General features: G+C 38.8%; 1 protein-coding gene across 1 annotated transcript; it reads left to right on the top strand.

Moving 5' to 3' along the window:
* Positions 1–5,437: 5,437 nt before the first annotated feature.
* On the top strand, positions 5,438–11,680 carry LOC149179511 (uncharacterized). The gene is made up of 4 exons (XM_089415673.1): positions 5,438–5,521; positions 5,869–6,255; positions 6,634–6,661; positions 11,269–11,680. Exons 2-4 carry the CDS (start codon positions 5,934–5,936, stop codon positions 11,504–11,506), a joined length of 588 nt encoding a protein of 195 aa, XP_089271799.1. The 5' UTR covers positions 5,438–5,521; positions 5,869–5,933; the 3' UTR covers positions 11,507–11,680.
* The last annotated feature ends 637 nt before the right edge of the window (positions 11,681–12,317 follow it).

The following is a 12,317-nucleotide window of genomic DNA, read 5'->3' as shown; positions in this document are numbered from 1 at the left end:
CATCAACTTCCCGGGGTCGTAACTTTGGCATATGATCTCCGTTTGACGCGTACAATAGCTCATTAGAAAGATCTATCCGAGCACTATCATTGTTGGAACGGGCAACACCAGTCCATTCCATGGACTCGTGTTGCCCCCGGATTCCCCAAAAAACGTCGTTTAGGGCCTCAAAACGGCTCCGGAAGTTCAGGACCCGAAAAACTGCTAAAAATAGTAAGTTGTGCTACAATTAAGGAAACTGAAAATGCTGAGAAAGACAATGGTGGGGGTCCAGGTGGACTTGGCAGGTGGCCACCAATATCCACCTGGATCACTGTGGAACATGCTCGTTGTGTTGAAGAGCACTTAGACTTAAAGGGTGGAAATAAAACCATTTTTCCACAACAACCAAGGTTTATGGGGAAGGCCCCTCGTACCTTCCCCGGGGGGGAAGTTTGAGGCCATCGCCATATGGAAACAGGGTTGTACCCAGAGCACCAACAATGGGGATTTCAATGGTTACTAGTGAAACTTCCCCTGCAGCTTCAAGGATTCGTGCAAATCAAGGTTATACACGAGGAGCAACAAGTAGGGGCAGGGGTCCCAAGGGAAGGAACTCTTTCCAAAGAACTCCACAACATTTTGTTCAAAGTCTACGCGCATCATTTGTTGGGGATGCGGGGGACCTCATTACCAGCGTGATTGTCTTGAGTTACAAATTGGTAACAATCGTAGAGAAGGAAAAGCACCAATGGGGGGAGCAAGTAGCCACCATCGAATTTATGCAGCAGTTAATAACCAACAAGTTGAACACCAATCTGCTGTGATAGAAACCTCAGGTATGATAAACAAAATAAAAGTTAAAATTTTGTTTGATTATGGTGCTACAGATAGTTTCATTTCTCTAGTTGCATTAGAAAAATGTGGGATGGCAGCCTATGAGCATGATGGCTTTAAGAAAGTTGAGATGGCTTCTGGGATAAACCAAGTAGTAGGACCTAGTGTTGACCAATGTCAGGTGAACCTTGGGGTGTGTATAACTAAGTTGAAGGCATACATCACAACATTGGGGATGTACGATGTAATTATTGGAATGGACTGGCTAGAAGCTCATCGAGCTTTGGTAGATTGTTTCAAAAAGAAGGTTATTTGTTTAGATGATGAAGGTAGGTCAATTGAGATTTTTGGTATCAAGAGAGGAGTGTCCCTACAATTCATGTCCATGATGAAGGTAAAACGTTGTCTCCAACAAGGTTGCAAACTATATGTGGTCGAGGCTGTAAGTGACCAAAAAGGACCCTCCCTAGATCAACACCTAATTTTGTCAAAGTTCAAGGATGTTTTTCCTAAGGATTTGGCTATAAGGGAGATCGATTTCAAAATCGACCTAAAACCTGGTGTAGAACCAATATCTAAGACACCCTACAGGATGACAGCTCCAGAACTTTGTGAGTTGCAGATGCAATTAAAGGAGCTTTTAGACTTGGGATTTATCAGACCTAGTATTTCACCTTGGGGTGCACCAATGATTTTTGTCAAGAAGAAGGATGCTTCCTTAAGGTTGTGCATATATTATAGGGACTTGAATAGAGCCACAATAAAGAATAGGTACCTGATACCTAGAATAGATGACCTATTTGATCAAATGAAGGGAGCATCGGTTTTCTCAAAGATCGATCTACGATCTGGATACCACCAACTAAGGATTAAGGAAGGTGACATCTCAAAAACCGCATTTCGAACTCGATTTGGGCATTATGAGTTTGTCGTTGTTCCATTTTCTTTGACCAATGCACCAACAGTATTCATGAGCCTCATGAATGGTGTGTTCAGGAAGTATTTGGACCAATTTGTGCAAGTCTTTCTGGATGACATTCTTGTGTATTCCAAGAACGAAAAGGAGCATGAAGAGCACCTAAGGTTTGTATTGAATTGCTTAAGGGAAAATCAATTATATGGAAAATTATCATAATGTTCTTTCTTTCAGAAGAAAATTCATTATCTTGGACACGTCATTTCAGGAGAAGGGATTTCAATTTCCCTGGAAAAGGTAAAGGCCATAATGGATTGGCCAGTACCGAAAAATGCTCATGAGGTATGTAGTTTTATGGGGCTAGAAGGTTATTATCGCAGGTTTGTGGAAGGGTTTGCGAGGGTTGCAAAACCCATCACCACATTACATTGAAAAGGGGTCAGGTATGAACGGACATATGAATGTGACACTGCATTCACTGAACTAAAGAGGTTACTAACTAGTGCACCGATCCTTCGAGTACTACACATGGAAAAAGATTTCACTGTCTGCACCAATGATTCGAAGTAAGGATTGGGAGCAGTATTGATGCAAGAAGGCGGAGTAATAGCTTATGCATCTAGAAAATTGAAGAAACATGAAGAGTTGTATGCTACCCATGACTTAGAGTTAGCAGCAGTGATGTTAGCTGTGAAACTGTGGAGACGCTACCTCGTTGGGAGAAGATTTGAGTTAAGAATAGATCATCAAAGCTTGAAGCACCTCTTCACTCAAAGGGATTTGAATGCTACAAAAATGCGGTGGAGCGAATTCATGAGCAAGTATGATTTTGAGATCTCATACATTAAGGGAAAGGAGAATGTGGTGGCATATGCACTAAGCAGGAGGCCACGAACCTTCTCCGTAGTAGCCTTGAGGGTCAATTTGAGGGAACGTGTGTTGGAGAAACTCTTTGAAGATAGTTGGTATCTAAAAGTTATATCAGCACTCTAGAGTGGGAAGTAGATAGAACCAAAGTTTGAGGGATATGTCCTTGAACTAGATGGACTATTGAGATTTCAAAGGAGAATGTACATGCCTAAGGAAGGGGTTATAAGAAGGACCATCCTCGAAGAGTCACATAGAGCACTCTATTGTGCACATCTTGGAGTGAAGAAGATGTATGCAGACATGAAGAAAATCTTCTATTGGGCAGGCATGAAGCACGACATAGTCCAGTTTGTCACCAAATGTCTTGAATGTCAACGAATGAAGGCTGATCATTGCCATCCAACAGGACTCCTACAACCACATGACATCCGTATGTCTAAATGGGAGGTAATTTATATGGATTTTGTTGTGGGTTTGCCACTCACGTCACAGAGGCACAATGCTATATTGGTTGTAGTTGATAAATTGACCAAAAGTGCCCATTTCATCCTAGTAAGAGACACTTACGATGTTACTGATGTGACACGAGTTTTTTAAAGTGAAGTTATTTGACTACATGGGTTACCCACAAAGATCATTTCTCATAGAGACTCTCGATTTACATCTAAGTTTTGGACAAGTTTGCAGTCAACACTAGGGACTCAGTTGAACCTGAGCACTACATATCATCCAGAAACAAATGAGCAGACTGAAAGAGTAAATTAGGTTATGGAAGACATGCTTAGAATGCGCGTCATGGATAATCAAACTCAGTGGGAAAGGTACTTACCATTGGTAGAGTTTGCCTATAATAACAGTTACCATAGTTAAATCGGGATGCCTCCTTATCAAGCTCTATATGGGAGGCCATGTAGGACGCCATTGAGTTGGGAAAAGTTGGAGGACCGAGTAATAGTTGGGCCGGAATTAGTTTAAGAAATGGAGGAACAGGAAAGACAAATTCGTTAAAGGTTAAAGGAAGCATAAGATAGAGAGAAGAGTTATGCTGATTCACATAGGACTGATCGAAGTTATGAAGTAGGAGACCAAGTTTTTATTCATATCCGACCCAACAAAAGCACCATTCGGTTTGGGAAAGGGACGAAGTTGTCACCTCGATTTATAGGACCTTTTAGGATCAAGGAGAAGATTGGACTAGTTGCCTATTGTCTTGTACTGCCACCCCATTTGCATAAAACTCATGATGTTTTTCATGTATCTATTTTACGACATTATGTTTCTGATGAATCTCACAAACTGGATTGGAGGGAATTATAGGTCTTGGACATGGGAACCCTAATGGTCGAACCATTACGCATATTGGACCGTAGGGTTTGACAGCTCAGACGTCGCATGGTGGACCAGGTTAAGGTCCAGTGGGACAAGTATAGCCCAGGATCTGCTACCTGGGAGGATGCATAGACTATACGTCGTGACTACCCCTCACTTTTTGAGCATCTGTGATGCCCATTTTGACTTTAATAGCTACCTATGTTAAGTGTTTGATGTATTCTTTCGTTTATTGATTACTTATGTAAATGGCTGAAATGACATCTTTACTTGTATAATATGTTGTAAATAAATTTTAATTGTATATTGTCATTAATTAAATGTTGATTTATAAATAAGTTATTTTCTTTCTTATTGTGTTTTAATTAAATAAATTTAGTTTTTAGTTAGAGGACCCTAGGATGGATCCTCACAGTCTTCTGTGGATGAGGAAGGTTGTCCAAAGGAGGAATTTGTCCCCCAGCTACCAAATTAATAAGATTTTCTTCCCACGGGGTTTTCCCTCTTTACCATGGATATCGTCATTAACATTGTGATTGCTCTTTTGTATTTATCTATTTTAAAATGCTTTTCCACCCTCCAAATTATGTGATAATTTTTAAGTATTATTATTATAGTTACGTTTTTAGTCTCAAGTAATAACGAGACACAATACTAATAATTGACCATCAATTACTAGCTACCACATTCACTTTGATGCCCTTTGGCATATTTTTTATTTATCCCCCACAAGCGGCTATTTGATAAAGATGTTTAGGTTAAAATCTTAAAAGTTGTTTACATGGAGTGGAAAAAGAACAAAATATAATATCCTAGGCTTCATGTATAGAGTTATAGCCAAGTGTTACATCACCCTTTTTTTTTTTATATTCTTAATAATCACCGAATAAGAATAGGGATATTTGATAAAGATGTTTGAGTTAAAATCTTAAAAGTTGATTAGATGGAGTGTCACATGGGTTATGTACTTTATTATTAATTTTCTCCAAGTGGATGTTTAGTCTGTACAAAAATATTTTTTTTCTCCTAAAAAGATTAGTGGGACGACTTTTGCTTCCTTTCCACCCCCACTTCACAGCAAAGCAAAACACATCGATACACTGCCCCAAAACACATTAATTCAAAGCTATCAATACACTGTACCAGTGCGTACTAGTGCATTAATGGAGCCCTAAACTCAGAGTGGCTTTAAAGATTTTGATGTGACTACTTATTCGGAAGAGGGAATTAAACGGAGCAGAACACTCGCATTGAATTTGTCGTAGGAGAAGAGAGCTACCTTGAATTACAGGGACGAGTATCATGTGGGGTTTGGATTCCATCTGTTCGGCACCTCGCAATTTCTACAGAACAGAGCATGTTCCTGCAATGCTGAAGCAGTATACACCAGATCCGAAACAGCTACAACATGTGGCCAGGTATTGTGCTGGCAGTTACCCAGCGGAAAAGTTGAGTGACATCCCGAAGATCATGCAGGGTAATTGGGATTCCGTTTGCTTTGTGGCCAAAACAGTGAGAGAGAACGCCTCAGATCAACGTATCTTTGGACTACTGCCGCGGAAGAGATCATCAAGGACAGCAGTTTACCAGGTGGGTTTAATTAATTATACCCGTATCATTATTGCTTTCCCAAAAAAAACATTACATTCAAAGCTAACAAACCTTTGCGGATCTGCTCCCCATTCTCAGCTCTGTGGCTTCATAAAGAGCCCCTTAACCCCTCTTGTACTTGTGGTATATTTATATTTGGTTATAATCTGCATCAGTTCTTTTTAATTAATTTAGTTGTTTATAAAACAAAGTCGATGAATGTCCTACCCCTCCCCTTGTATTCATGTACCAAACTATTTTAACAATCAAACGAGTGTGAACCAGTGAATGGAATCGATTCTAACAAATTCATTAGTTCTCACCGATGATATGTGTATGTCGTATAGGTGTTAGACCTCTGTGCAGGGCCTGGAAGGAATCTCGGCGTAACATAAGTGGTGTGGCGTCCCAGATGCATAGCCAGGGCAAAGTGAACGGGGAAAGAATATCGACTGATGAACGGGGAAAGAATATCGACGGGGAGAAGTGTATGATGCTCATACCTACTGCACCTCCAAAATCGACAGCTCGCAAAATCTGTTCGGCAGCTCGCAAAATCGACAGAACAGTGCGAGAGGATGTTCCTGCAATGCTGAAGCAGTATACACCAGATCCGAAACAGCTACAAAATGTAGCTGAGAAGATTGGCAAAGCAGTGAGCGAGAACGCCCCAGATCCACGTATCTTTGGGCCTATTTTCGTGGAAGAGATCATCAAGGACAGCGGTTTACCAGGTGGGTTTAATTAATTATACCCGTATCATTATTGTTTTCATAATTCCTAGATTAAAAAATTACAAGATCATGCACAGACCATGAACAAACCTAAAAAACCATTTGCGGATCTGCTCCCCATTCTCAGCTTTGTGGCTTCATAAAGAGCCCCCTTAACCCCTCTCGTAGTTGTGGTATATTTATATTTGGTTATAATCTGCATCAGTTCTTTTTAATTAATTTAGTTGTTTATAAAACAAAGTCAATGAATGTCCTCCCACTCCCCTCTGTATTCATGTACCAAACTATTTTAACAATCAAACGAGTGTGAACCAGTGAATGGAATCGATTCTAACAAAATTCATTAGTTCTCACCGATGATATGTGTATGTCGTATAGGAGTTAGACCTCTGTGCAGGGCCTGGAAGGAATCTCGGCGTAACAGAAGTGGTGTGGCGTCCCAGATGCATAGCCAGGACAAAGTGAAGGGGGAAAGAATATCGTCTGATGAACGTGAAAGGGCAAAGAGGGAGAAGTGTATGATGCTGAGAAGTCGTTTATAAAACAAAGTCATCTGTTCCAGAAGCGTATCGACTGATGATTTCATACTTACCAATCAACTTTTCTCGTCAGAGCCTACCATTAAAGCGCTAAAACAAAGTCATCTGTTCCAGGACTGTTCTGATGATGTTGACACAGAGGATAAATAGTGAATGTGAGTAACATATTCTTCAGATAAATAGGGGTGTTTTTCTTTCAACTGGAAGTAGAAATCTCTGTTTTGTTTTTATATGTATAACAGAAAACTTCAACCGCAGTGGTATATTGTTGGCCCTGTTTTGTTTATATGTATACCAGAAAGGTAAGGTTGAGCTGAAGTAAGTTTAACCCAGATGGAATATTTGGCTTCCTATAAAAAAAACCGTATGACAGACGTATACATATGTTTGAATGCATGGTTGTGTATCCGATGCATATTTTTGGCTTCCAAACGTATGACAGTTCAGTTGTATTTATATTCATATTCATGTAGTTTTGTATGACATTAATTTTCTGATAAAAAATAATTATAATGAATATCATTATAAAAAATAATTATAATAAGTAAGTTTACATAGGTTTTTTGGAACATAACCAATGTAAAATAAACCAGTTAGGGCGATGGTAGCTTATCTATGAGAAGAGATGTGGCAGCTACATGCCTCTGAACTGTGTTACAATGAGGCTTGAAGGCCTATTTATTGTTGAGAAAGAATGGAAAACCCTTCACATCCCAAAACCTAACCCTAGAAGATGAAACGCCAAATTGTGGGCCCCGTTTTGGGTAAGTTGGTACATCAACTTCCCGGGGTCATAACTTTGGCACCCGATCTTCGTTTGACGCGTACAATAGCTCGTTAGAAATATCTATCCAAGCACTACAACTTTGGGAAGAGCAACATGGGTCCAGGTCCATGAACCCATGTTGCTCCCAGATTTCCCAAAAAACATTGTTTAGAGCCTCAAAACGGCTTCGGAAGTTCAGGACCCGAAAAACCGCTAAAAATAGTAAATTGTGCTACAATTACGGAAACTGAAAAACTGAAAGAGACAGTTGTGGAGGTCCAAATGGAATAGGTGGGTGGACACCAACATCCACCTGGATCATCAGTGCCCTAAAAACCTTTAGGAACTTGGATTGTGTAGGGGTTACCCATCAAACTTGTGATTTCAATAAATTCCTACCAAATTTTAGAGAAATTAAACGAGAAAAACTCTCTCTCTCTCTCTCTCTCTCTCTCTCTCTCTCTCTCTATATATATATATATATATATTTCTTGAAATTCTCGACTGTGTACTCACCTAACCTACAAAGTTACCTGATAATCTACAAAGTTGCAAATTGCAACAACAATACAATATATACTTCAACAAAGCACAAACTGGAAAATAAACAAATAAAACCAACCAAAAAAAAAAATTACATGAATAGACCTCCCTCCATTTACTTTATCTGTATATTGTCACTCAATATATAATAATAATAACCCATTCATTTACTATTCCAGTGTGAACAAATATATTATACATGGTATATAGAAAAAGCAATCTGCTGAGGAAAATGATTGGAAATACAATAAGAAGGAACATAACCCATGTAAGTTTACATTGTCACAATGATAAAATGTGTCTATAAATCATTGGTCTCACTAACATTGTGCTTTCATCTTGTGGAGAGGTAAAGTTGTTAGTCAAGGCCTTGTTATATGACAATGTTGGATGATATGATGCTATACAGATGGGTTACCAATCCCACTCTTCTTATGAGAATTCTTCAGATTGAGAATGTCCAAGTAACTTGTGTAAAGTATGAATACCTCCCTAGTTAAGAGCGAGTGTTGAAAAGCGTAATTAGGTTTGGTCTTCATAATGACATGTGTAATTATGATTTTATGCAATTGATGTAAAGAATAAAATAAATTTATTTTGTAATGCTTGAATCACAGATTTCATGATCATAGTTAAGGCTCCCATTGTGAGCCTTTATGCTTGGTCATCAAGTCATAACGTCTAGGAAGGCAATGTCATGTATTGAAGACATGTTATATATTGTAAAAAGTAATTTTGATTGTGTAAATAACCCTCCAAGACCTTGTCACAAGCTACTTCTCATGTTGGCCCTTCTAAGAAGATGAATTTGTTTCTAGACAAGCATGTCGGCCCATATGCAAGAAGAAGTCGGCTCATTTTGATGGACAAATCACTTTATATAGGGCAGCTCGGCCTCAGTCAAGAACACAATTCGGTCAAGCAAAAATGAAAGAGATAGAAGTGCAAAGATCACAAGAAGTAGTCCTGTCACGAAGCGAAGAAAGAAGGATCATCACCAAGGTTGTTTTTTGATCTGTTTTGGGTTATTATATTCCACACGTGCAAGGATCTAGGGCTGTCTATTGTAGGAAGGACCAAAATACCACAGTCATATTGAGAGGGCAGATTTATGAGAAAATCAAGGTGATTCTCAAGCCGAGTTGAAGGTGAAAGAGTCTCCATCTAAAGCTAAGGGAATCAAGGTGTCATTCTCTCTCACATGCCATATTTAGGGTTTTTGAAATAGGGCCGAGGGTTGCAGATCTGAAACAAATGACCGAAATCTGAAGGATAACCTAGATAGTGGGTGAAGAAGGAAGTTTGACCATCGTTGACTCAAGGAAGAAATCAAACTAAGAAGGTTTGTGACTTGGTCTTGGAGAGGTTGCTGTGTCAAATTCTCTCTCACATGCCATATTTAGGGTTTCTGAAATAGCGCTGAGGGTTGCAGATTTGAAACAAGTGACCGAAATTTGAAGGTTAGCCTAGATAGTGGGAGAAGAAGGAAGTTTGACCATCGTTGACTCAAGGAAGAAATCAAATTAAGAAGGTTTGTGACTTGGTCTTGGAGAGGTTGTTGTGTCAAGGGTCTTGGTCTTGATATTCGTCAATTGGAGTCTCTATAAGAAGAAGAATTTGATTTGGGTTTTCTTCTCAAGTTGGAGAGGTTTTGGCCTTGGCTGATCACCTACATTCTATCTATGGTCTCTTTATTGTTTATATTTTGGTAGCCGTTTGATGAAGAAGAACACTATAATAATCTAACTAAAGAGAAGATCTTAATCTAAAGAAGTAAAAGCATTCACAAGCAATTATCATAAAAAAGAAATCATCTAATCCTGATGCCCTAAATTTCTCAACACCACATAAGTCTGTCCTTCCCTCCTGAGATTGTAATCCCCAACATCTTTAACTGGAGTATGTAATCCTCCCATTCTCCCACAAGTTCACCAGAGAGACCAATATCCGTTGCCTCTTTCCAATTATTGCGCCCTACCTCTTGTCCCCTGCACTTAGACATCCTTTTAAGTATATAAACCCCCTATTGTGAAGAGTAGTTATAAAGCGACTGGGCAAACCAATGATGGCAGCCAGACCAATCTCAGTGTAAGCTCCGTTGCCAACAATCCACTGCAAGTTGCTCATGAACCATGGAAGAGTTTTCATCATACTCCTCCAAGTCAGCGAAGCCGGCTGATGGGTCGAATCCATGTAATCAGAAAATGGTGCTTTAAATATTTGCTTTTAATCAGTTGATACCAAATACCTTCCTAGCTGACAGCCCTCCAAAGGTTCTTAATCGGCCAGGCTAGGTTAAAAGTGGCCAAGTCAGAAATTCAAATACCCCAGCCACCCAGAGATTCTTTCTAGAGATATACACCAATTTAACATGATGGATATTCTTTTTATCTCCCACGCCAGCCCAAAGAAAATCAGCCGTGACAGACTTTAATTTTCGAATGACAGCAGCAGGGAGACAAATAATATGCATCTAGTAAATGGCAATGATCTGTAAAACTGCCTTAATCATAACCAGATGCCCCCCAATCGATAGCCCTTTGTGAGACCAAGTGATCAGTCTCTTTCGAAATTTCTGCACCAGCCAATCCCAGTCACTATTCACTATTAGCGTAACTACCCAATTACAATCACAGAGTAGTTCGCTAGGAGAAACTGCTGGGCGACGCAAGAGTCAACCATGAAACCTCTGTCCTACCTGGCAGAAGAATTATCAACAAGCAACATCCGCCGATCGGGAGGGTGTTTTGATTAAGTTGTGTTGGGAAGAAAAGAGGAAAAAATCTAAAATTAACTTTCTTATATCTTACTCCTAGTACTGAAGTCTAACTTACTCCTATTTTAACTTTACTACGACATTAATATTTTTTAATTACAGGGTTTTTGAATATGAAAGAGCTTCGATACAATGATATCTTTTGCAAAATGAACAAATATACGTACAAAACTATTCAAAAATATATGTACAAAACTATTCATAAACATTGCAAATTTTCTTTTCTATTTGTTTATAGAACCATCAAACGAATCTAAACCAATAAATGGAATCGATCAGCAAGGCTCATTTATTAAATGTAACAAAATTCATTAGTTCTCACCGATGATATGTGTATGTTGTATAGGAGTTAGACTTCTGTACAGGGCCTGGAAGGAATCTCTGCGTAACAGAAGTGGTGTGGCGTCCCAGGTGCATAGCCAGGACAAAGTGAATGGGGAAAGAATATCGACCGATGAACGTGAAAGGGCAAAGAGGGAGAAGTGTATGATGCTGAGCCAAGCCATCTTCATACTTACTGCACCTACCAATCAACCGTTCTCGCCAGAGCCTGCCATCAAATCGCTAAAACAAAGCCAGATCTTCCAGGACTGTTCTGATGATGTTGGCAGAGAGGATAAATGGTGAATGTGAGTAACATATTCTTCACCTATACTTTGCCAAGGAGTGTTTTTCTTTCAAATGGAAGTAGAAAACTCTGTTTTGTTTTTATATGTAGAACAGAAAACTTCAACTGCAGTGGTATGTTGGCCCTGTTTTGTTTATATGTATACCAGAAAAGTTGAGCTGAACGTTAACCCAGATCGAATATTTGGCTTCCTATAAAAAAAAATCGTACGACAGACGTAGACATATATTTGAATGCATGGTTATATATCCGATGCATTTTTTTGGCTTCCAAACGTATGACATTTACATTTACATTTACATTTACATTTATATTTATATTTATATTCCTGCAGTATGGTATTAATTTTCTAATCCAAAATAATTATAATGAATATTTTTTATAGGTGGGAAAATTTATTATAATTTAGTCGTCAAATTAGTAGTGAGGACAATTATTTTTGGTTGCTAATCGGGAATGAAACTTGGCTCATCACAGTTGTTCAAGGACAGCTAGTGGTCCCTAAGGGAGCAGGGTTTCACTCTTATCAGATGTCTCCAGGTCTTGGGCTGTTAACTTGTTTCCTTAAGTGCTTTCACTCCTGCCACATGCCTCTGGATCTTGGGCCTTTAACTTGTTTCCTTGAATTATAAGAAAACTAACTCTTAACCAAACAAAAATAATTTTAAGATAACATATTATTATGATATAACAAATTGTTATTTGAATTATTTTTATATTTATACAGCTTTATATGTTATTAATTTTTTGATTTAAAATATTTTATGCTAGTATGGTGTTAATTATTTGATTTAAAATATTTTATACAAA

Source organism: Pinus tabuliformis, chromosome 3_2, assembly GCF_031772625.1.
Source record: "Pinus tabuliformis cultivar Carrire ecotype Pingquan chromosome 3_2, CPIR1, whole genome shotgun sequence".
Classification (NCBI taxonomy): domain Eukaryota; kingdom Viridiplantae; phylum Streptophyta; class Pinopsida; order Pinales; family Pinaceae; genus Pinus; species Pinus tabuliformis.
Note: the sequence above shows the minus strand (reverse complement) of the source record. Positions and strands in the feature narration are given on the sequence as shown.

Bases quoted from the DNA above. Each gene is read 5' to 3' on its own strand.
- LOC149179511 (XM_089415673.1), top strand. From the start codon at position 5,934: ATGCATAGCCAGGGCAAAGTGAACGGGGAAAGAATATCGACTGATGAA. The intron at 6,256-6,633 runs GTGGGTTTAATT...TATGTCGTATAG, and splicing joins CAAGGACAGCGGTTTACCAG to GAGTTAGACCTCTGTGCAGG. The intron at 6,662-11,268 runs GGAATCTCGGCG...ATCTCTGCGTAA, and splicing joins CCTCTGTGCAGGGCCTGGAA to CAGAAGTGGTGTGGCGTCCC.